Source organism: Lygodium microphyllum, chromosome 10 (genome assembly GCF_053477565.2).
Source record: "Lygodium microphyllum isolate KBCC chromosome 10, Lygodium_microphyllum_v1.1.10, whole genome shotgun sequence".
NCBI classification, from domain to species: Eukaryota; Viridiplantae; Streptophyta; class Polypodiopsida; order Schizaeales; family Lygodiaceae; genus Lygodium; species Lygodium microphyllum.
This window is the reverse complement of record NC_141144.1, coordinates 91,847,120-91,873,303: the sequence shown is the minus strand read 5'-3', so window position 1 is coordinate 91,873,303 and position 26,184 is coordinate 91,847,120. Positions and strand designations below refer to the sequence as shown.

Genomic DNA, 26,184 nt, shown 5'->3' with positions numbered 1-26,184 from the left:
ACTTGGGCCATCATTGAGCCCCCCCAACCATCATAACTCCACGTGATTGGTAGCAGCACTCCAGGCCTCAACAAGCTGAATATGGCGCCCATTTTTAGACTTTGACCTCCACGTTTTACAGCTGAATGCTTTGTTGCTCATTGAGCACTCATCATTGGCCTATTTGGAGGGCATTTGAGCCATTTTTTGGATGTCATTTTGATGCTTTGGCTTGACATTGAGGTTGGGAGCTGATCGTTCTCAGTTTTGAAACTGTCATTCACTGCATAACAATGTTGGAAACAGGGCAGCACCTCTGACACTGACATTTGTTGCTTATGCCTCATTCCATTGGAGCTATTTGATGCCCGTATGCGGTCTACTTCCTACCCGGATGTATTGGGATGTATGCATTTGGTTTGACCATGATTTTGGCTTGAATTCGGGGCTGAAATAAACTATTTAGAATAGTAAATACATGCTAGAATAATAGTGGGCTGAAGGTACTTTACATGCTTTGGCACTTACCTACCGATACCGGATGTATGCTTTGAGCTTTGGCATGATGTCTCTAACATTTGGGGACAACTTGGAGCATATGTATGAGATTATGGGATGCTTTTGAGCTTCGCATTAGCTCCGTCTTCACTGGCATTTGGACCGACTTGGCATGCTCATGGACCGCCTATGCCTCATGTCTTTGCTTGACAATTAGGCTTTTTGCATTACATGCTTTGGTTCGTGACATATGCTATTTGGTTCGTGTATGCCATATCGACATTTGGAGCTTGGATTTGGATGTATTTGAGCATTCCCGGCTTACTTGATCAGTGATCTTGGTTGCTATTTGGATGTCATTGAGTTGACCGAGAGCTTATTTGGGCTTATGTATTGCTTCATGGTTAATACGACCAGTGCTTCATGTATGTCATGCTCTCTTGGATGCGCTTGATGCATTGACAGGGTCACTTATCATTGGTTCTTTCTCTTGGGTTGTTTGAGCTTCTAAGCTTGCTTTGTACACCTTTTGTGCCAGTGGGAGCATTTTACATGCTTGCTTGACCTTTGACAGTTGCATGCTATTGGAGCACTTACATGTATTTGGACCACTTTATGTCTTGAGCAGCTACATACGCATTGAGACTTTGGGATCATACTCCGATCTTTATGGATATGCATTGATGTACTCTTGGTTCACAGGATGCTTATGAGCTGAGTCTCATATTTGGATCTTTCTCTTTGAGCAGATACCTATTTGTGTCAGGTTTTGGCAGTTACAGGAACACTTTGCCTAGAGTGTCTGGGGGTGTGCCTTTCACTGGCAGATGTTATTTTGACATGCTTCGGTGTTGAGCTCATGTTCTTTTCACTGTCATTGGCCTATGTCCGTTTCATGCCGGCTTTGGACCTAGCATTGTTTGCTTGACATTGGATCCTATTTTGGGACAGTTTGCTCTCTAGACTGCATACCTGCAATTTATTATAGCAAGCAGTTATTGGTGGACTGAGGTGTACTTTTCATGCTGAAATATCCTGATTTGGTGTACTGCACCTAGTACTAAGTGGGCAGTGCCCTTTGGACCCTGTTTTGGTCATTTTTGGGCAGTTTCTGTAGTAAAACAGCAAGCAGTTTTGGACTGTTTGGGCATTTTCAGCCTACATAATGGCGTCATCTTCGCATGATAGTGCCATCTTTAACATTACAAAGTTGGATGGTACCAATTACTCTTACTGAAAGAGTCAAATTTGGCAAGTCTTGGTGCAAAAATCTCATATTAAGCCACTTCGGTTGAGTGGGGAGCAGCCTGAAACTATGGACAATGACGACTGGCTTGAACTTGATGAGCTATGCAAGTCCACGATTGTATTGTCTCTCACTGAACAGGTACATTATAATGTATTTGAGGAAGCACAGAGTGCATGGGATCTATGGAATAAGATCAAGAATCTTTATGATAAGAAAAGTCCAGCGAGTCAAATGTACTGGTCGAAGCAGCTTATGGATCTGCGCATGAAGGATAATGCGACTATGTCTGCTCACTTGAGCTAGTTCCATGCTATACTGAAGAACCTGACTTCACAGGATATCACCTTTGGAGAGGAAGTAACTCCTCTTTTCTTGCTTGGGACTCTGAATGAGTCATGGGATGTTTTCCATACTGCTCTTTGTGCCTCTAGTGCTACTCTAAAATTGGCAGATGTTGAGAGTGCTCTTCTTCAAGAAGAGGTGAATCGCAAAAACTTGGATGCCTCTCGTGGTAGTCATGCTTTGACAGTTAGAGGCAGGAATGACAGGTATGACCATGGTAATGGCCGAGGCCATGACTCGCAGAAGGGTCGGTCTAAATCTCGTGGAAAGTCGCGTAGTAAGTCGCGTGGGCGCAATGCAAATGTCACTTGTCATCATTGTGGGAAAAAGGGCCATATTAGACCACAGTGTCATGAGTTGCGCAATGAGAAGCGCAAGGATAAGGGCAAAGAGAAAGTGCAAGAGAAGTCCTCTGATCGCAGCATAGTACCTGCGAAGTCCAACGTCAAGATTGAAGAAATTAATGTCATGCAGATCGAGGATTCCGATGGTAGTGATGAGTTCATACTTGCAGCTAGTTCTTCTAATGCTTCACACTTGACTGAGACACCTAGTATGTATGGACAGTGCTGGTTATTGGATTCAGGTGCGTCCTTCCATGTGACGCCTTATCGTGAGTGGTTTCACTCTTACCGTACTGTATCTGGATCAGACAGACTTGGAGATGACAGGTCTCTTGATATTGTGGGCTGTGGAGATATTCAGTTGCAGTTTTCCACTAGCAGTTCCTCTTTGCTCAGGGATGTACGTCATGTACCTGCGCTTACGGGCAATCTTATGTCTGTAGGACAGTTGGATGATGCAGGGTTTCATGCTTAGGCATATTCTTTTCATCCATCAAGGCACGTGCAACTTCTGCAATATGCCTGTTTTTCCTTTCTGCACCCCTTCTTCTTCTCCTTCTCTCCTTTCTTGACTTCTTCTCTCCTTCTCTCCTCCCCTTCCTCTCTTCTCTCTCTCCTTCTCTCTCCTCTCTCTTCTCTACCTCCTCTCTCTTCCCTCTTCTCTCTCTTCTTCTTTCTCTTCTTCTTCTTTCCCTTTCCTCCTTCTCTCCTTCTTCTTCTCTCCTTCTCCTTCTCTCCCTCTTCTTCTCTTCTTCTTCTCATTCTCTTTTCTCTCTTCTCTCCCTCTTCTTCTCTTCTTCTTCTCATTCTCTTTTCTCTCTTCTCTCCCTCTTCTCCCTCTTTCCTCTTCTTCTCCTTCTTTGACAGTGGGCTCTATCCCACATGTATCACTTTGGCATGCCCGTTTGGGGCATATGTCTTTGAAGGGAATGAAAATGTTATCTGGTTTGCAGTATCTTCCGCCTTTGGACTATGCACGTTTTGACTCGTGTGATCATTGTCTTTATGGTAAGCAGAATAGGTCTACGCATAAGAAATCGGGTAGGCCATGCATGAGTGAGCCCTTGGCTTTGGTGCATTCAGATGTTTGTGGGCCCATGCCCTGTATGTCTATGGGTGGCGCGAAGTACTTTGTTACCTTCATTGATGATTTTTCGAAGAAAGTGTGGGCTTATCCCATAAAGCAAAAGTCCGATGTCTTGGCAGTCTTTCAGCATTGGCTTGCTCTTGTTGAGAACCAGACTGGGTATAGGCTGAAATGCCTTAGGACTGACAATGGGGGAGAATATGTCTCACGTGCTTTTGAGCAGTTTTGTGATGACAGGGGTATTAAGCATCAGTTGACCGCCCCTTACACCCCCGCCTAGAATGGTTTGGCTGAGCGCATGAACAGGACTATTCAGGAGCGTGTCCGCTCTATGCTTAGCCATGCAGGCCTACCCACAAAGCTTTTGGGCTGAGGCAGTTAGTACGGCAGTGCATGTCACAAACCGATCGCCTTCTAGTGGATTGGATTTCCAGGTTGCAGAGGAAGTTTGGGCTGGTAAGCCACCCTCTTATGCGCATCTCCGTGTCTTTAGATGTGAGGCATTCTGCCATGTGCCCAAGGACAAGAGGAGTAAATTGGATCCAAAGAGCATTAAATGCATATTCCTTAGCTATGGTGAGTCAGGAGAGATGGGCTATCGCCTATGGGATCCGCAGGCGCGGAAAATAGTATGCAGCCATGATGTCGTCTTCCATGAAGACAAGATGCACAGGCAGCCTGAGAAGGTGGTTGAGATTTGTAGAGTGATCTTTCAGGAGGAGCCTAGAGCTCCAGCACAGCCAGTAGTACAGCCTGCAGCAGTTCCTCCACAGGGCCAGGGTGTTGGACAGGCAGTTAGACAGGCAGCAGAGCCTGCGGTGAGACGGTCTGCTAGAGACAGACGTCCACCTGATAGATTTTAGCCCTCTATGCATTATGTTTTGGTTACAGATGCAAGAGAGCCTTTCACTTATGATGAGGCTATGCGCAGGGGTGACAGTCACTCCTGGGAGAGGGCTATGCAATCTGAGATAGACTCCCTGCATAAGAATGAGACTTGGCATTTGGTTGCCTTGCCTAAGGGCAAGAAGGCTTTGCCATGCAAGTGGGTGTACAAGCTGAAAAGTACCCCTGGACACCCCAAGCCGGCATACAAGGCTAGATTGGTAGCAAAGGGTTTTAAGCAGGAACATGGTGTGGACTTTGATGAGGTCTTCTCTCCTGTGGTTAAGATGACCACCCTGCGCTTGGTCTTGGCTTTGGTTGCACAGCTTGACTTAGATCTATATCAGATGGATATCAAGACGGCTTTTCTACATGGGGACTTGCATGATGAGATCTATATGGATCAGCCTAAGGGCTTTGCAGAACCTGGCAGGGAGCACCTAGTGTGCAAGTTGAAGAAGAGCTTGTATGGCTTGAAGCAGGCACCTAGGGAATGGTATCATAAGCTTGATGCCTTTATGCAGTCACAGGGCTATAGCAGGAGTGCTATGGATCCGTGTATTTACACGAAGAAAGCCCGTGATGGCAGTTTGCTTATCTTGGTACTCTATGTTGATGATATGATGATAGCAGGGAAAGCTCATGATGAGCTAGATGCTCTTAAATCTCAGCTGAAGAAGAGCTTTGAGATGAAGGATTTGGGACAGGCCTCACATATACTTGGGATGCGCATTAAGCGCGATAGGCATCAGGGGCTTTTGTATCTCTCACAGTGGGAGTACATTCATAAAGTCCTTGAGCGCTTCCGCATGCAGGACGTAAAGCCTATTGGCTGTCCATTACCGTCTTATGTGAAGTATCATAGGTCGATTGTCCGCAGACAGATGAGCAGAGGGCCAAGATGGCCAAGATCCCTTATGCTTCAGCCGTGGGCAGTTTGATGTATGCCATGATAGCCACTCGTCCAGATATTGCGCACGCAGTTGGTGTTGTGGCACGCTATATGGCTACACCTGGCAGTAGACATTGGGATGCCGTGAAAGGTATCATGAGGTACCTAAAAGGCACAGTAGATATGTGTATTTGCTATGGCAGCCAGGATACAGGGGTCTTGGGGTACACTGACTCCGATTATGCAGGACATGCAGATAGTAGGAAGTCCACTTCTGGCTATGTATTCACCTATGCTGGAGGGGCTGTCTCTTGGATGTCCAGGGTTCAGAAGTGTACGGCTTTGTCTACCACTGAGGCCGAGTATGTTGCAGCCACTGAGGCTTGCAAGGAGGCCATATGGTTAGGCCGTCTAGTTGCTGACCTTGGGATTGATGCTACACCTACACTGCATTCGGATTCTATGATTGCCATTCAGTTGGCTAAGAATCCGGTCTTCCATGCGAAGACGAAACACATTGAGGTGAGGTATCACTTCATACGTGGTGTCGTGGAGGACAGGTCTGTTGACCTTGTCAAGATCTCCACTGACGAGAATCCTGCAGATCTGCTCACGAAGAGCCTCACTACTGAGCGCTTTGCCTTCCTCAGGAGGTTGATGGGCGTTGGATGAGATGTCGCCTTTCCTCATCCCTTGTACCTATGTACATTTGTACTGTCTTTTCTTTTTTCTTTTCTCTCTCACTAGGGTAGATTCGCCTTTAAGTGGGAGGTTGTTGGGGGTAAAGGCGCCTCCACCGTGCCGCCCCGTGTATTACTACACTGACAGTACCCGCCACTGCACACTGCAGGCGATGGGCGCCCGTCATGTCACTTTATTCTTTATTCTTTTAGTGACAGTTTGAATAAAGGAAGGCCCGGTCACACATTGTGACTGTTGGAGTTCCCATTTCTTGTCTCTCTCTTTCTTACTCTTGCTCTCCCACCATAGCTCGCGTGCAAACTTCGATCCTTCTCACCTTTCAGGATGTCTTGCAATTTGGCAAGATCCCTAATATTCTGGGTTAGGACGTACCCTATTAACCCAACTTGGTCAACCCTAAAGTTCATTGGATACTTTAGTTTCCGGTTTTTTTTTTAACCTTCCTTACTTAGAAGGATATCAAAGAATACATCCCTTTTGCAAGATAACTTGCGTAAGGATCCGCCATCCTTGTTGAGGGTATTCAACCTTTCTTCTTGTGAATCAATCACAAGACCATATGACTTCGTACTTGCCGCGCAAGTCCTGCATTGTACTATGCGATAATGGAGTTACAAAACAATCCGTTTCAGTTTCTTTAAACTGACGTTTGTCAGTCCTAGGGTTTCTTAGCTTTTATTATTTTCTTTAAGAACCTCAGGGACAAAACCTAGTTCTTTTACATTTACGATTTATTGACCCTGCAATCAGGGAAGGTGGGCAAGTATTTAAGGTACGAAGGTTTCTTGGATTTTAAATCATTCCCAATGCATATTTCACAGCATAGGTATTTCTAAGTTTATATTAATTCGGTTAACTTTTAGAAGGTAATATCGAGATCACTTCGGCACGATTTATTATCTATGTGTGAATTGATTTTTCAATCCTAAACTTTATTGATTTGTCCGAAAAGGAGTGTAAAGCTGCTTTCACATTCGAAGGATTACAATTGCGATGCCGCCTAAGAAAGTCCAAGGAGTAGATGCGGGAGGGTCATCTCCTGGTATCCATGTGGATATCTCACCGCAAAACCAGGTTTTTCCTTCTTAATTTTATATCGGTTTTAATTTAATCATTCAAGATGAATTATTAGGGATAAGATATATTTTGTCCTAGTTATTTACGATGAAGGAATTTAGTTTAATTAAACATGCAAAATAAATAAAGTATAAACATAGTTTTCCTTCAAAAAGTATTATGCATTGAAACGAATTATGAGCAAGATTATTTACCCACTAAAGTAGTATACTCGGTTAAGTTTGGAAGGTATAAATCTGCATCTTGCACTATTAACCCCTATTCTTTTTACAACGAATCATCATGAAAGGTTTCTTACATTGCTTAAACTCTAGGAAGTTATCATTGCTAACTACATATCTTAGCAAGGAAAAGATTGTTTATTTGGCATGAGTTTTGTTAGCAAGGAAAAAGGAAGATTAATTGACCTTTAAGGTCTTAATTTCTTCGGGAGGGCAAGGTTTACAAAGCCTAAAGAAAAGGCCCTATAGGGATTTATACACGATGAAAAGGGTGTGTGTGAGTGTGGTTTCAAAAAACATATGAAGGGGCCTTGGGAGATCTTTGGGCTCGGGAGTAAAAGGTATAGGAAGGGGATTCTTGGAGATGTTTTAGGACACGGAGTAGTAAAGGCTTAGGGATTTAAACCCGGGGTGAAAGGGGAAAGGTGAAGGGTGAAGGGCTTATAGCACGGGGGAGGGAAAAGGGTGTGTAAGAAAAAAGGGGATACGAGGGGGGTGAAACACAGGGTTTCAAAAAAAACACAAGAAGGGGGCTTATAAATTTAAGCACCCCCCGCACCGGGGGGGAGGGGGAAGGTAATAAGCCTTTTCAAGCCTTAGTTCTTTTTTTTTTTGGGGGGGGGGGGGGGGGGGGGGTGAAAGGGTAAAAGGGAATAAAAATGGGAGGGGGGAAAGGTTAATGAAGGCTATAGAAAGGGGGGCTTCTTAGGAGCTATAGAAGCTTCCTAAGAAGCTTCTGGTGCTCTGGAAACCCACGTGGCAGAAGAAGGTGGCAGATGGCGACGTGGCCATGGACCGGCGGACTGCAGCGGCACTTCCCTCCCCTCGACAAATTCTGCAATGCCATTAGCCTCCCCTTTCCTCCTCATGGCAGCTTGGCGGCGTTGCTTCACGGCAGCCCCTTCCACGGACGTTATCACCTCCTCTTCATTCGTCTGAATCCTTCGTAGCTCTCCCAGCTTACACGGTGTTCTCCCCCCTTGCTTCACGGCTGCAACAGTATATCCGCCTCTCTCACCCGTTTGCATAGAGTCTCCGTTCTTCCTCATTCTCAATGCTTCCCATAGCTACTGGATTTATAGGGAGAGGGAGAGGTTCCTCCCTCCCCTATGCGGCAATGGGCATGGCCTTCTTCCCTCCGCAAGCTCCAACAAGGAGCTTGCCATACCTTCTATTCCCCTCCCCCCTCCAGCTCGACAGTCAGCTGGAGGGATTAGGGGAATAACAAAAAAAAATTGTCATTTATCCAATCCTTAGAAGCCATTCATATGCAAAAGGTAATTAGTTTGAGAATATTACATTCTCTCCCCCTTGGAGGAATCGAGATGTCCTCATCTCGAGACAAACTGTGGATACTGATGGTTGAGAGTGCTTTCATCTATCCAAGTGGCATCCTCTTCGGGATAATCTTTCCACTGGATGAGGCATTCTCTCAAGGTTCTAGATCTTAATTGTCTCTCCCTAACATCTAAGATCCTATCAGGGCTTAGTTCAAGGACTCCTTGACTAGGCATTACAATTTGTTGGTCATCAAGTACATGGTTAGGGTTGGGTACATATTTTTTCAATAGGCTGATATGGAATACATTGTGAACCTTTAGGTTCTCAGGGAGTTGCAATCTATAAGCATTAGGTCCTAGGCATTGGAGGATCTTGTACGGCCCACAATACCTTGGACTTAGCTTCTTGCAATTTCCTAAGACTAGGGAACTCTTTTTAGGGCGTACGCGAATGAAGACCATGTCTCCATCTTCGAAGACCCTTTCTTGACGCTTCAAATCCGCGTATGCCTTCTGTTTATCCTTGGTTGCTTGTATGTCATGTCTTATTGACTTTATTTGGTCATCCATCTCTTCCAACATCTGTCTTGAAGCTTCAACCCTTAAGGTTGGATCGGAAAAATTTAGGGGACTTCGACAGTCATGACCATACAATGCTTGGAAAGGGGTCATCTGGATTCTCTGCTCTGGTAGGAAGCATTGTATGCAAATTCTACCAAAGGTAAGTATTGAATCCACCTCTTCGGTTCTCGAGAGCAGTATGCTCTAAGCATATCCTTGATGACTTGATTTACTCGCTCTGTTTGGCCATCCGTTTGGGGATGCTAGGTGGTGCTAAAACAAAGTTGAGTCCCAATAGCTTCAAAAATAACTCTCCAGAAGTGTGATGTGAAGAGAGAATCACTTTCACTAATGATTCTTCTGGGTAAACCATGTAGCTTGAATATCTCCTTGATAAACAATCTTGCAATGTCGGAGGCTTTATAGTTTGTCTTTACTAGAATAAGGTGTGTAACCTTAGTAAGCATGTCAACCACAACCATGATGGAGTTGTATCCTCCCTGGACTTGGGGTAAGCCTACAACAAAATCCATACTAATGAATTCCCATTTCATTTGGGGGATGTCAAGCAGTTGCAGTTTCCCTGGCATCATGACATGTTCAGCTTTGATACGTTGGTAAGACAAACACTCAGTGACATATTTGAGAACGTCACCTTTGAGCCTCTCCCAATGGTAGCTCTTCCTAACTGCATTAAGAGTCTTAGCATAGCCAGGATGTCCTGCGAAAGGGGAATCATGAGCTTTCCACATTATCTTCTGCTTAAGTGACTGGCTTGTTGGTATACACAGCCTTGTTCTGTAGTAGATAAGTCCATTATCAATGGTAAATTCCTAATACTTAGCTTGCATCTCTTGATTCTAATCCTTGATAGAGATCTCCTTTAGCATTGATTGGTAGGCCAAATCATGGCATGCTTCTTCTCTAGCTAACTCAAGTATAGGGTTGTTTGGCATAGATATCTTCGTAGTTAGAGATCTAGCCATTGATGGATTAGGGAATTTAGGAATGCCTTGCGACTAAGTGCATCGGCAACTACATTCTCTTTCCCTAGTCGGTACTTGATTTCAAAGTCATATTCCTCCAATACTTCAATCCACCGATGTTGCCTCATGTTGAGCTTGTTCTGGATAAAGATCCATTTGAGACTCTTATGGTCAGTTACTAGAGTAAACTTGTTACCCAACTAGTAGTGTCTCCAGAGCTTTAGAGCATGGATGACAGCTAGTAATTCCAGATCATGTGTAACATAATTATTTTCATGACTCTTCAATTTCCTTGAAGAGTATGCTACTGAATGACTTTCCTGCATAAGTACACACCCCAAGGCAAGAATGCTAGCATTAGTTACTACCTCGAACTCCTTACTGAGGTCCGGAATTTTTAGAATAGGTACTGATACCAAACTTTGCTTCAATTGGTCGAAGCTATTTTGTTCGGGAGTTGACCATGCAATGAAAGTCTGCTTCTTCAGTAAATCCATTAGAGGTGCTGCAATCAAAGCATAGTTTTTTATGAAGATCCTATACCATCCTGTCAATCCAAGAAAGCTACATATCTCTTTGACTGATGCTGGTGTTGGCCACTCAAGCACATCTCTGACCTTGGCTGGGTCCACTGATATTCCTTCTGATGATCTTCTTCCTATTTAGAATAGGCTAAAGTGTCATCGAAGAAGACAAGCATGAAATCATCAAGATATGGCCTAAAGATATCCTGCATTAACCTATTGAAGGTGGCAGATGCATTCGTAAGCCCGAATGACATAACTAGGAACTCAAAGTGCCCATATCTTGTATTGAAGGCCGTCTTTGGGATATCTTCTTCCTTGATCCTTATCTGATAGTAACCTGACCTGAGATCAATCTTGGAGAAGATCTTCGCACCCTGAAGACGATCAAGAAGCTCATCTATTCTAGGAATAGGATACTTGTTCTTGACTGTTGATTGATTCAACCCTCGGTAATCAGTACATAGTCGAAGTGTCCCATCTTTCTTTTTCTGGAATAGTACTGGAGCTCCCCACGGTGAATTGCTAGGACGGATGTAGCCCTGATCTAGTAGTTGCTTGAGTTGTTCCTTCAACTCAATTGCTTCTGGTATGGACATTCTATAAGGTCTCTTTGCAATTGGCGTAGCTCCAGGTACTAACCTAATCTCATGATCTACTTCTCTTTGAGGTGGAAGTTCGGTCAATTCTTCAGGGAATATGTCTGCATATTCCTTTAACTAAGAAGGTCCTTCATGAGACTCTTGCTTTTGATCTAATTTGTTGAGTTTGATCAAGTAAATAGGTAATCCTTTTCTGACTCCTTTTATGATCCGAGATACTTTGGCCAATTGGATTTTTGGCACTCCTGCCTCACCTTGAGTTGTGACTAATTCCCTTTCGGAGTTTCGAAAGGAAACTTGACCCTTTCCACAGTGAATGTGAGCGTCGTTAGGTTTAAGCCAATCCATTCCGAGTAGACACTCATGGATACCTAAATTCATGACTCTGAATTTAACCGAAGTCTTCTTTCCTCCCAGAAGGAATTCTACCTTAGCAATTTGCCTGATACAAGTAACCTCACGACCATTTGCCAATTCCACAAGCAGGGTAGGTGCTTCTACTGTGACTATTCCTAATCTTTTTGTGCATGTTGGAGAGATAAAGAAATGTGTGATGCCATAATCAATCAAGGCCTTAAAACCTTTACCTTGATAGTCCGATGGTGTCTGAATCACCGAGAACTGGCGATTCGGCCCTTTCTTGTGTAAAGTGGCATGGACTGTCACTCTTTTGAATTCTGCTTCCATGGTCAGATCTTCCTCTTCTCCTTCTTCGCACATTTGTCTATTGGCAATGCAGGCAGTTCTTCCTCTTCCTTAGGTAGCAGCTCCTTAACCACTGCCTGTTCCTTGAAAAGGCATTTGGCGATGTCCTCCACCAAGCTTGGGACATTGCCTCTTGAAGTGACCGGGTTCGTTGCAGTGGAAACAACGGAGGTTTCGGCCATTACTTTGAGTAGGAACAAAGTTGTTGACGTTATTCGTCCTTGCTTTCTTTCTTTGTCCCTGATTATGACCTTGAACTCTCTTCATTTGAGGTTTGAATGCTCCTCTCTTCGGGTCATTATAAGACAAGTTTTGTTACCCCTTGGTCCAGCTTGCACTTCCTGAATTTTAGGCGCCGCTCGAATGAGTGCATCCTGAAGATCTGCTGAACGCATAGATTCGAGACGGGTATTTACTGGTGGATTTAAGCCCGCACAAAATTTGGACACATGCTGTGTCATGTCCATCTGTGGCACATACTTTCAAATTGAGACGAATTTAGAGTAGTATGCGTCAAGAGTGAGTCCTAGCTGTTTTAGCTCGTAGAACTCGTTCATTTTCTGCGTGCGATATGCAGGTGGTAAGTATCTTTTCTGCACGGCTTTCTTCAGCTTTTTCCAGGTAACGGATCCCTCTGCAATCCATTGATCCCTGCACCATTGCTTCCACCAAAGTCTGGCTTCGCCGGCGAGTTTTAACTTGGCGAGCATAGCCTGATTGGCGGGTGCAATACCGGCTGCTTCGAAGTAATCCTCCATGGATTCAATCCAAATTTCAGCATCAGCTTGGACGAATCTGCCTCTCCCGTCAAACTCGGGTGGCTTAACCTGCTTGAGAAGGAACTTCTTCTCCTGGATCACAGCAGTACTTGATGTAGGAGGCGAATTAGGAACTTGTACCTGGGGTTGTGCCTAGATAAAGGTTTTCTTAACGTTATTATACGATAATCGACGTTATCTTATATTATATTTTTAATTCACCTATCTCGTAAACAATGTAGCTACTTAACTTTTTATCAACTCTCATGCATAGCCAGACATTGATAAAAAGAAGTCTTTATTTGTATTTATATGGGCATAGCCCTTTCAATACAACGTTTCATGCGATGATAAGCCAATTGTTACAATTAGTTTGGGGAGAACAACGTTGTATTGCATTTATCTACAGGAAAACACCGATTGTCTATAGCACACGTATGACGATTTGGCAAGTTTCAATCTGAGATCATTGATTAGGCAATTGCGGATTTTTAGCAAACGGTACTTTGAAGTTAATATCAATCATGCATTGTACTCGCAAGCTAATTGAATACCATGTACAATAAGATTGGGTCTCGCTGGCAAATTTTCTATCTAGGGAGGTGATGTCTCGTCCCAAGGGGGAGTGCACCCTTTGCGGCCTATTAGAAGAGTACGTGGGCGTGCGATGGATGGAGTGCAGGAGCCAATCCACCACTTGCAAGGCCAATCTATATTGTCAATGCCAGAGGAGACATGCAACCTTCCAGACCTACCTACAATCTTGGAGCCTGAGATGGAGGCAATGATCGATGCATTGATTCCCATGGATGTCGAGGCTTCTAATCTGCTTAGAGAGGAAGCATCCATACCATTATATGATGGGTGCCGAGTATCTCAGCTAAAGACACTGCTTGTACTCTTAAGTGTGCAAGCAAAATACGGGTGGAGCGATACGAGTGTGACCTAGTTGTTCAAGTACCTTGTACATACGCTTCATTGTTTTTTTTTTCGGCACTATTATTACAAACATTTGTGCTTTTTTAAGGTGTTTTATGATTTTTTTCAGGTTATTGAAATATCATATATTACAACTTGAAAATACCATGTTTGAGTCTCGTGATGATGCACGACATGTTTTACGGAAGCTTGGCATGGACTACAATAACATCCATGCATGTATCACGATTGCATACTGTTTCGAGGAGAATACGAGACTATGGAGACATGTCCAAAGTGTGGTGCTCACAGGTATCCACAAGACTTGCAAGGGCAAACCATCTCTCAAAAAGTTCTCAGACACTTTTTGCTTATCCCCTGCATAAACCACATGTTTCGTATGTCCGGCATGGCGAGCTTGACAACGTGGCATGCGCAGAATAGGTCCACGGATGGAGTTCAATGAATATCAACGGATTCATGTGCATGGAGCCACATTGACTCTACCTTCCTAGGCTTTGCTCGAGAGCCAAGGAATCTTCGGCTCGGTCTTGCAATGGATGGCGTGAACCCATTCGGTTTACGCTCAACTTTTTACAGTGCGTGGCCTATAGTCCTTGTCAACTACAATATCCCTCCATGGCTTTCTATGAAGAAAGGACATCTCATCCTTAGCTTGCTCGTCCCCGGCCGCTACAAAGTCAAAAATATGGACGTGTATCTTCCTCCATTAGTCGATGAGCTTAAGATTTTGTGGGAGGAGGGGGTCACCGTGCAAGATATGAGCAGGCGCAATGGTCGGCGGTTAGCCAATATTCGAGCCATTCTCATGTGGGCGATGCATGACTTTCCGAGATTCGGAGAGTGCTCAGGTGAGAATGCCTCCATTCTCGCTGGTAATATCTATATTTTATCTCATTCAAGCAAGTATTCACTAAGTCGTGGTATTGGAACAGGTCTGGTTATCTCAGGTTATCATGCATGTCCATTGTGCGGACCACAGTTAGACTCCCAAAGGTCACGAACCATGAAGAAGATGGTATATCAAGGACACGCTGCTTTCTTGCCAGAGGATCATGAACTCAGGGAAGATTTCCTTGGACGACCTCCAACACGTATGAACGTCGCAAGCTGGTACGAGCTGAAAATGGTCCACGCGGAATCACATCCAAATGGAATGCGGCGGTTCTCAGTTCTCTATGAGTTGCCATATTGGACCCACTTATAGGTCAACCACTTGTTGGATCCCGTGCATATTTTTAAGAATGTGGGCAGCTTGTTATGGGACCACATCACAGAAAAGAAAGACACTATAGGGGCACGAATGGATTTGAAGAAGGTAGGTAAGATGGAGGCACTTTGGCCGCAGTCGAGTGCTGATGGTTGCGTGCAGCTTCCTCGCACTCATTGGGTTTTGTCCACTAAAGGAGAGTGCATTGTGAAGCAAGTAATCAAGTCTATCCGCACTCTAACGGGTATGATGTGTTCTTTCAGGTCCGCATTTTCTAAAGACGACCAATTATCAGGGCTAAAATCCCATAACTAGCATAAGATATGTCAGGTTTGTACTACGAATGGATTGTAATTGGCGTGGGCATTTTGCTATTTGGAATGTAGCCATTATTCATAATGCTTTCTCATTTGTGGCAGTTTGTACCACCGATCGCGATCGCAGGATGTCTTACTCCAGAAATACGCGGGGCCATTTACAAGTTGTCGACTTTGTACAATGGATCTCACAGAAGGAGATTAAGACGTCCTCTATTGAATCCGTGAGGCGGGGAGCAGTGGAGACGGTCTGTCTCTTTGAGAAATACCTGCCCACCAGCATGCTCACGATACAAATCCACCTTCTTGTGCATCTTGTAGATGAAGTGGAGATTGCTGGACCTGTCTATACGCGATGGATGTTCTTCTTGGAGCGCTTCATGAAAATCCTGAAAGGCTTTATGTGACAACAAGCTCGGCCAAAAGGTAGTATGGCTGAAGATTGGTTGGTGTCTGAGGCGCTAGTATATATTTCACAATGGCTACCGACTGTGGAACCAGATAATGAAATGCTATGGTCGCTGAAGGACGATGATAGACTGAACGGAGATGTGGTAGTTGGAAATGGGGTAGAAAAAAGAATGGATGCCTCAATGGAAGAGAAGGTGAATCACTTTTGTATGTTGCACCATGCCTCTATGGAGACGTGGCTCGCCAAGTACCAGATTGCTATGCAAGATCAAGAGGAAGCGCGAGCTAAATTCTGACGTTGTAGGCATCATCGACCGATTCGATATCCTGAAGGCATGGAGGAGATGCCGCAGTTCATGTCAATGCGATGGTTGCATGGAGCTTTAACTGCAGCGTCTCGCGAAGGGACAGAGGTCTCAATGGAGGAGTGGGAATTCTCGAGGGGATGTAGTCCAAAGGTGATGAGGGGTTTAGAATCTGTTGTATCTAAATTTTATATGCGACATCTAATTTGAGTGTTTCAATGTACAGTACAAAATATATAGTGCAGCGTGGTCACGCGGACGACATTTTCGCGTGGAGCGTATTGACAAAATCCGCTTCACAATGGACTGTGGTATCATGGCAAGGTTCGAGCAAGAGAGCCAGCGATGAGCAACGGATCCAAACACGGTTGTGGATGAGATGGAGTATTTTGGAAACTTGCAAAGTATTGTTACGGTGGATTACTGTAGCTTCTCCATGATACTATTCGATGTGCAGTGGTTCAAAGTGGTACTTGGAGGAGCTGGAGCAACAATTCGACGAGGTCCATCTGGATTTCTCGAAATAGATTCTGAAAAAAAATGGACGGATTTGCGCGACACCTTTATGTTGCCGGCCCATTGTGAACAGGTGCATGGACTCATTTGCTTACTAATTGTATTACGACATGGTTTATGTCACAATGGTTTGAACTCTCTTGTACGTATTTGTGAACAGGTAATCTTCTATCCAAATCCCCGACAACCTCGATGGTGGTATGTTATACCTTTAACTCCCCGAAGTGCGAGAGTATATGATCAAAGCGATGTTTCGAGCATAGATGAAGATAATATGCAAATAGAGTGGTCGATATTGCAAGGGGTGGAGGCCATCGAAAGCTTGGAGCCAGCATCGGCTAACAATGATGGAAATATAGGAGTCCAATAATTCTTTGAGAACGAGTGGACTCATTCTTTTGTGGTGACATGTCTATCGACCTTCCAGTGTATGCGGAGTTGTGTCAGGAGATTAACATGGGACCATAGGATACTTCATACTTGGAGCATCCACTTACTCAATTCGTTGACCAATCGCTTATAAGGGTACATAAGATATGCATTTTAAGTGAGATTTTTTAAAATGATTTATATTACTATGCTTTGTATGATTTAAATGGATTATTCTAACATCATTTTTTATCTGTGCAGGTGACATTTTTAGGATAAGTCGAGGGATGAGCGATGAGGAGTTGTAGGACATCTTCACATGCATGTCTCCAGACCAGATCGCGAGATTCAGAGAGATGGCAGACCAAGAGCTGTCTCGATCTTCGTCAGGCCGCTCTGCTAGATCTACTTCAGCGCGATCGGATGCTTTGGCTTCGAGCAGACGAACTCGACTCTCATGACTTAGGCCAGAGGGAGGGAGTGCATCGGGATCAGGGAGATGTTGCAGAGATACAGAGGTAGTGAGCCCACAGTCGACACGGGATACAGGTGCGACTCCTCGCTCTCGTGGCCCTTTCAGGGAGCGTGGCTCAAGCTCAGGTGGATGCTGTAGAGGCACGAACGCGGTGTCTCCATCTCATCGTTCAGCTGGAGCTACGTCATCTCAGGGATTTGTCACACCTGTGGGGACGTCTACTCCAGTTACTCCGGCTTTTGCTCAACCGTCAGCAGCAGCAGGTGGCACCCTTGTGGGTGCCACTCCGAGAGATATTACCCCGGTCGGTACACCGGATGCACAGAGGTCTCCTAGATATACCCAGGAGCGTGGATGCAGATGGAAGAGAACCCATCTTAGGCAGACTAGAGGGGGTTATGGATATCTAGTCGATAGTAGGTCAGGAGCCATCATTATGAATGATGAGAGGAGGAGGGTGATGGCTCGCATGAGAGAGTTGTGCCAACAAGTTTTTCGGCACAACGTCTTGGTTCATTGGAAGAACATACCGGAGGGGAGCAAGGACTACATAGTAGCATCCTTGCACGAGGAGTTTCTGGTGCCAACCTTAGTAGATAGATTCTCTACGGGCTGGATGATGGATTGTATGCGTGCATACATGTCACATAGACGATCCGACGTACGTAAGGCAATCAAGAGTGGGGTTGCAAAGTCCGAGTAGTTAGATGCAAACGACTGACGTTGACTGAGGGAGGAGGCTATAGATTCTCCATGACGTTGGAGTCAGCAGCGCGAGGCGGCGAGGGCACGACTCGAGGCCGGAGTGGTCCATCATCTTGGGAGTGGCGACCACAGGACATATTTGGAGGACTTTGTTAGTTTTTCTTTTGTTTTGCTTGTTTATTTTTTTGAAATATTCTTTGTACTGACAATCATGTTTCTAACAGTTAGCATTTTGTTTTCTTTGCAGCACTCCATTACAAATCGCGATTCGACTGGCCTTGAGACTCGATATGCAGAGAGGCATGGTATCACTTCATTGATCGACCGATTGTATAGACGCGGCGGCCCTGTAAGTCATTCATCTTTCTTGTCCGTAGTTACCATGAGATATTTGAATGCATTATTGTATGGTGGACTGATGTGTTGTTTTTTTTTCTGCAGAGTCTGTTCGATGCTCCTTTGCGGCAAAATGAGCTTTCGGGGGACGAGGATATGTAGCTCACCCTTGGATCCCTGGAGCTCACACACCTTTATTTTTGAGTCGCCTGATCAATGTAGACATTTTCTATGTATTAGTGATATCTTGTCATGATTGTACCAATCACTTATTATGCGATCATGTATTTATTTCATGTATCAATGTTATGATTTCAGTATACACAAGCTACCCTGTCACAAATTTTTTCCCCCTGTTACCGTCGCTATTAGCGTCACAAATTTTACTACTCGCATCGTTATTGGCGTCGTTATATATGTCGCAAACCGTCGCTATCAACGTCGGTATTATGACATTGATACCGATGCCAATACCGATGCTGATAGTGACGGTGATACCGACTGTTCTATGGCGTCACCAATAACGACGCTTTTTGCGACAACGGGGGCAAATTTTGTTATTTGCATTTTCGTCGCTTTAAACGTCGGTATAAGGTCTATATCTTATAGTGAGAGCCATGCAATCAAAGTATAACTCATTACAAAAAAATTATACATGAGATTTGGCTTCTTTGCTTAGTGAAAAGTGGGCTTTGCCATGCAAGTGGATATACAAGTTGAAGAGTATCCTTGGACATTCCAAATTGACATATGAGACCAAATTGCTTTGCAAAGAGTTTTAAGTAGGAGCAAGGTATTCACTTTGATGAGGTCTTCTCTCTTGTGGTCAAGATGACTATCCTATGCTTAGTACTGAGCATTAGAACTTGACCTTTATCAGATGGATGTAAAGATGACTTTCTTACATGGGGGCCCTCATGATGAGATTTATATGCAGCAACCTAAGGGCTTTGAGAAAGAAGGCAAGGAACACCTAGTGTGCAAGTTGAGAAAGAGCCTTTATGGCCTTAAGCAAGGACCTAGAGAATAGTACCACAAGTTTGATACTTTCATGCATTCACAGGAATATACACATAGTAATATAGATCATTGTCTCTATACAAAGAAGACTCATGATGGTAGTCTTATTATCTTGGTACTTTATGTAGATGATATATTGATTGTTGGGAGAGCTCATGATGAGCTGGATGCCTTGAAAAGTTAGCTCAAAAAGAGCTTTGAGATGAAGAATGTGGGATAGCTCTTACATTTTCTTGGCATGTGCATCATGCATGATCACTCCAAATGGCTTTTTTACCTATCAAACAGAAGAACTGCATACAAAAGGTCCTTGAGCACTTCCATATGTAGGATATTAAGCCTATTGGCTATCCCTTACCTTCCCATGTGAAGATCAGTTAGGCAGATTGTCCAAAGTCTAATGAGCAGAAGGCCAAGATGGCCCAGATCCCTTATACATCCACAGTGGATAGTTTGATGTGGAATGATAGCCACTCAACTAGACATAGCACTTGCAATGGGATTTCTAGCTCGATATATTAATGCCAAGTTGCAAGGAGTTTAATATTGGAGCTATTAATGCTTGGGTTTCTAAAAGAAAACAATTTTCTAGAGAGTTTCCTATTTTCAAAAGTAAATTGAGGCCATGTATAGAGTTTTTAAAACCCCTCTCTCCCCAACACTCCAAAGAAAATATTAAAGTACATTACTTTTTCCCAAATTTGGGAAGCCTGTGGAGATGGGCCTTGAGGCCTTCTTTCAAAAATGGGAAAGGGTTCCCTTGTGGGGGGGTTTTGTCAATGGGAGGGGGGAGTTTTTCTAGAAAACTAGAATCCCCCTCCACCCTGGTCTATGGCCCCATAACTATGTCATTGAGCAGGAAAGTCCTCCTTGCTTTTAGATCATGAAAGCTGCCACGCCCCATAACATCAGGCGGATAGAGAAGGAACTTGATCGGTGTGACTCCATCGGGATAATCCCTCATCGCAGAAGCTCAGGGGTGCGGACAACTCCATTTGGAAAATCCCTGGCTGCGGACGCTCGCCGACGCTTTGTCTTGTCTAGGCAGGTGATCACTGATGTTCTGTCCTCCCGCTTTCTCTTTCCAGCTACTCTCTCAATCTCCAAAATGTAATGGCCTTTCTCCAGTTGCCTTTCGTTTACATGCGGCCGTGCCCTTCGACTATGATTCGACAAATGGCGTTTGTATGCTTCTCTTTCGTTCCGATGCCATGAGTACTTCTGATGATTCGACAAATGGCTCTTGTCTGCTTCTCTTTCATTCAGATGCCATGAGTACTTCTGATGATTCGACAAATGGCTTTCCTCTGCTTTGCTTTCATTCAAATGTGGTGCTTTCTGTATATGATCAGACAAATGACGTCTCTCTGCTTTGCATTCATTCAGACATGATATTGACTTCTGATGCTTCGATAAATGGTGTCTCTCTGCTTCTCTTTCATTCAGATGCCATGAGTACTTCCGATGATTCGATAGATGGTGTCTCTCTGCTTCTCTTTCATTCAGATGCCATGAGTACTTCTGATGATTCGATAAATGGCTTTCTTCTGCTTTGCTTTCATTCAAATGTGGTGCTTCCTGTATACGATTAGACAAATGGCGTGATCTCTTTGGTTTGAATCGATTCAGAAACGATATTGCAGACTTCTGATGATTTGATAAATAGTGCCTCTCTGCTTCTCTTTCATTCAGATGCCATGAGTATTTCTGATGCTTCGGCGAATGGTCGCTAATTTTTTCTGCTTTGCTTTCATTCAAATGTGGTGCCTCCTGAGTAGGATTAGACAAATGTCGTCTCTGTGCTTCTCTTTCATTCAGATGCAACGACTCCTGATAATTCGACAAGTGGCTTTCCTCTGCCGTGCTTTCATAATTCAGATGCCATGTGCTCTTTTGAAGATTTGATAAATGGCCTTTCTCCACATTGCTTTCTGCAAGCAGATGCGATGTCTTCGGATGATCTGATGAATGGCTTTCCTCTGCTTTGTTAATTAAAGGCGGATACGGTGCTTTCTGATATTGGTGTCTGAAATGGCTTTGCTGGTCTGTTTTGCTTTCATTCGGAACATGCCAGGGCTTCTGACGATTTGACAAATGGCTTTTCTCCTCTGTGTGTGCATTCAGATGCCATGGCTTCTGATGATTTGTTTTGTTCAAATATGATGGCTCAATATATAAACGTCTGATCGGCATATGGCTTTCCTCCGTTTTGCTTCCACTTAGTCGATGCGATGCCTTAATATCATGACTAGACAAACGCCAGTTCTCCTCTCTGATTCGATAATGTAGAGGCGACGCCTTAATCTGGTGATTAGACGAGTGCCTAATTTTCTCCCTTTTGCCTTCATTCAGATCGTGCAATAACCTCCGATCATCATTCAACACATTGCTTTCCTCTGCTTTGCGTAGATTCATCTGACGATTCGACAAACTATGGCTTCTCTCGTCTTTAATCCTATCATTCAGATAGGAGGCCTCCTGATCATGGCGTCTATGAGACGCAGACCGACGACACACATCCGCCTGCAGCATCCTCTGTTGGTCGATGACAAAACCGACAGAAGATTGCGGCTTATCCTCTGGAGAAGATCCCCTGGAAGCATTAGCAGTGAGTACAGCAGCTGCAGGTAAAGGCGGCCGCATGCGTTGCTCTTTCAGATGATTGTTTCTGGTCGCTTTTCTGTCGGCCAAAGTAAACACAGCTCGAAGTATATTGCAACCATGGCCGATACTGCAAGATTGGTCATCGTCCCCAGGAGAAGGCTCTCGCACGTCTGGCTCCTCTTCATCATCATCGTCCACAATCAGCATCACTTCTCTCTCTTCCATTATACTTGGCAGCCTTGCCTGATAGTGGTGATCTATGCACGGAGTTTAATTCGATGCAAGGTAAGGGAGCGCCTGGTGTTCAGTGAACGGCGTTAAATTCGATGCAAGGAAAAGGAGACGTACAGACTCCATAGTACATACCATCTGCATGTGCCTCAGCTCCAATGCTGCATGGCAAATGGAATCGTGAAAGAACTGTCCTACTTGCAAAACGCACCTGAATTCGATGCTGAAGACTGACAGACAATTAAAGCTCGGCAAGAAAATGCAGGGATGATGACGATGGCTCCTCAAGTGACAAGCACACGCCCTTATCCTCGAGGCTCGATTGACTTCGTGTTGCCAAGTTCCAACTTGCCTGCAGATGACCCTCGTGCTGCTAACTACAAATTGATCATGGCTATATTAATATAACACGACTGCTAAACGATACCAGTGGCAGTCGGTCATAACAATAAGGCACATGTGAAAGTCGAACTACGTGAAAGTCTCTACCCGCGATTGGCAGGCCGCAGCACTTTTGTGAGGGTTCACCATTAAGCAAAGGGAATCACACCTACAGCACATCCCACGCCTGTGTGTTCATAGACAATGCCATGGTATACTTAGAAAGCCCTTGGGGGTTCCCACAGCGGGAGGGGGGGCACAAGCTGGCCATCTTGTTTAGAAAAGGTCGCAGTAGATTCAGAAATGGAATCCTTGGAATTGTTACCATATCATTGCCATATCAACCAACTCCCTTTTCTCAAGGTTTTCACGTTGTCGTCTAAACCCACCTTGAGTATAGCTTGATTAGTAACTTATCCACACAATGACTCTATTAACAATAGCACATGAATCATGGTTATTCCCTAGACACCACAACCATGTACTAAACATAAGTTGCTTTTTGTCAAAGGCTTTCTAATCTTTTCAAAAATCCAAGGCCTTTTGTCACTCCTTATTACATTTCCATATAAGAAAGGTTGGTGGTTACAAACAAAAGCTAAAGGTTTTTTATCAATTTACAGTTTATCCTAAAGCTATGGTGGATGACATGGAATTGGGTTAAGCTAGGGTAGTTCACTATAATCGGGTATAGACATAATATTATAATACTATAGATATCCTACTCCATACCTAACACAAAATATGCACAAGCATAGCAATATTGTGAATCAAATAATTAAAACTAATGAACAAAATACAATAAGAAAGGTAAACACAGAACACAATAATAGGTGCAATTGCATCATCATTTTCATTACTATCTTTGAGAAGGAATTTATCATATTATTACATTTGAACTATTGATCACTAGATATGAAAAAACATGACTTCTTACACGACTCTCCTAAATATAGACAATTGAACAATCTGGTGTCCAATGCCCAACACATGGCATGCATGATGAAACCAAATCCATGAAAATCAATCCTTGTCCATGTCTTCCAAAGCAACCATTGCAAGAAAGGAAATAATAGGACTAGGAGCTAAAATAGGAATGATCCAATCTGTAACAAGAGGGAGAGGAGTTGGTTGCTACGATAGGATGAGGTGGACATTGATACGAATAGGAGACAGACCAAGAGGCCAAGGTAAAAGAGGTGGGAATGGTTCATAATTCAAATTATGGTGCTACATGAAGGCATCAATTTGCACCTAGAGTTGAGGCTAAGAAATATTATAAGAGACTAGCTCAAACACCAAAGCCTCAATAAAGGAGGCCACCCCATGGACAAAACCCCTTGAAGCCAATTCTTACTAACATGACCCACATCCAACAAACCATTTTGGGTATCAATGTGCTAAAGTACATCGGTCATCTGACTCTATAGTTGTTATCTAAAATAATGTGTTGCATAGACTCTGGTTGAAAAGACATTCTTTACTGAGATTACTTCAACTTAGGTCGCAAATATCGAGCTTGTCCTACACAAAGTAGCCATGGCCTTCTTCATGAGCTTGAAGAAGAGAACTTGATACCCCTTAGCTAACTCATGTCCCAATACCATATCCTTTTAGAGTGGACAATGTTAGGAACCCCTCTTAGCTAGGATTGGGTCAACAAATGAAGCAAGAGAAGAGCCAATGTACCAGTTTGTATAGAGGTAGGAAAGTACCTATGCATCAACTTCAAAATATATATTTTTGTAAAAACATGGTCTCAATCTCAAAGTCAATGTGGTAGAAAAAGGCATCCTACTACAACACTTTGATCCACTCTAATTGTTCATTCTACTATTCTAGCATTTAGCAATTCTCCCATAATATCTCAAGGGCTAGGTTTTTGAGAATTTCCACCAACTAGAACCTCAAATGAAACATCCGAAATACGTACCATTGGTGGAGCATCCTCATCACTTAGAATTACTTCATCTTTGATTAGTTCATTGCCCTTTGACTTAGCATCCTGAGAAAAAAGATCTTCAATGAGGGAAATCAAAAGAGCTAGTAGTTGGATGCCAATGGTAATTGGAGCACAAAGTATAGGAGACAAAGGTACTAATCAAAGCGAGACTTGCCTAAGTAGCAAGGATAGACCTATGGCCAAAGTGTGATCTACTTGACTAGGAGCCATAGAACCCTATGAACTAGTCATAGTGATTGCACCACATTCAATTGCCATCATGCTTCTTCTAACTCTTATTGGATAGCCATCATGTAAGATCCTCAAAGACATGTTAGATATTGTTGGCCAAAATTCACATTAAACTCCTTTGAGGAGACACAAATGATCCATATAGCACCAAGGGTTCTACTTTACTTTTATGCATTGAGGTGATGCCCATTGAGGTGCTCATTTGTACATGGTGATATTTGCATTGAGGTGTTGTCAATTGATTTCTAATATTTTGCTTAATTACTAGACCTATGGTATATTAACCTTGTCCTCAATGAATATGAGGGTGAACACATCATATCTCTCCTCAAATGGCCATTTCTTCGTCTCATTTATATGCATATCATCATGCATGCTATGTGAATACCCTTGCATATAGTCATGAAAAAATAAACCTCGAGCTCTATCTTAGTTTTATAGATCTTGTAGCTTATGTAGAGTGGTCCAAAGATAGCAAAATTATTTGTGGATAGTAACAATCCAGTACTTCAAGTAGAAATGTCAAATCCCTACAATGCCTACGCTCCAATCCTTCAATTTTGAATATAGAGACATCGAGTCCATACCAAAAAAGTTGTAGTGGAGATGTTTTCAAGGTCATTGTACAAAATGTAAAACAAAAGAGGCAAACAAACAACATTAGAAGGCTACAACATGTTCCCTGTAAAAATATGATTATAAGGACTCAAGCCTCCTTTACCATAGAGAGGGAAAATGATATCTTAGCTCCTACAGCTTGATTAGCAATCTCTGATAGCAGTATTATATCCAACTTTAAGGCAAGTGGGGACACACATTCTTTTATAGACAGGGCCTCTCATCTCAAGTTGGTTATTTATTAGATAGTTGTTGTACATTCTATTTTTGTTCCAAACAATTATGCATGGACATTACAAGATATAGGCCTTATACCAACATTAAAAGCGACGAAAATGTTCATAAAGAAATTTGCCCCCGTCGTCGCAAAAAACGTCATTATTGGCGATGCCATAGAATAGTCATATTAGTGTTGTTATCAATGTCGATATTTGCGTCGGTATCAGCATTGCATTTACCGACGCAAATAGCGACGCTAATAATGACGCTTTGCGATGCATTTTGCGACGCTAATAGCGACACGTGCAGTAAATTTGTGACGCTAATAGCGACGGTAACAAGGGAAAAAAATTTATGGCAAGGCAGCTATAGCACTATGTGCTTTATTTGGGCCATACAAAATAGTTTCAGTAATGTGTACAATGCTTGTGTAAATAAAGGCAAAGTGTACTTAAATCATAACACTGACACATGAAATAAATACATGATCGCATAATGAAAGTGACCGGTACAATCATGGCAATATACTACTACTACATAGAAAATGTCTACACATATCACATGACCAAAAAAGAAGAGTATGTGAGCTCCAGGGATCCACGGGCGAGCTATAGATCCTCGCCATCCGAAACCTCGTCCCGT

General features: G+C 43.5%; 1 protein-coding gene across 5 annotated transcripts; it reads left to right on the top strand.

Moving 5' to 3' along the window:
• Nucleotides 1–20,020: 20,020 nt before the first annotated feature.
• On the top strand, nt 20,021–23,043 carry LOC148030279 (uncharacterized). 5 transcript variants are annotated; one of them, XR_015692268.1, is made up of 3 exons: nt 20,021–20,339; nt 20,424–21,602; nt 21,705–23,043. XR_015692268.1 is itself a non-coding variant. In XM_087687232.1 (2 exons), the coding sequence occupies exons 1-2, from the start codon at nt 20,179–20,181 to the stop codon at nt 21,924–21,926; spliced, it is 387 nt and encodes a 128-aa protein (XP_087543358.1). In that variant the 5' UTR covers nt 20,021–20,178; the 3' UTR covers nt 21,927–23,043. The 5 variants fall into 5 exon arrangements, 1 of the variants encoding a protein (XP_087543358.1); XR_015692269.1 differs by having other exon boundaries at nt 20,021–20,343; XR_015692270.1 differs by lacking the exon at nt 20,424–21,602 and having other exon boundaries at nt 20,021–20,343; nt 21,648–23,043.
• The last annotated feature ends 3,141 nt before the right edge of the window (nt 23,044–26,184 follow it).

Excerpts from the sequence above, each read along its gene's own strand:
- LOC148030279 (XM_087687232.1), top strand. The coding sequence starts at position 20,179 with ATGAAAGCTGCCACGCCCCATAACATCAGGCGGATAGAGAAGGAACTT. Across the intron at positions 20,344-21,704 it reads GCTTTGTCTTGTCTAGGCAG|ATTCATCTGACGATTCGACA; the intron begins GTGATCACTGAT and ends TGCTTTGCGTAG.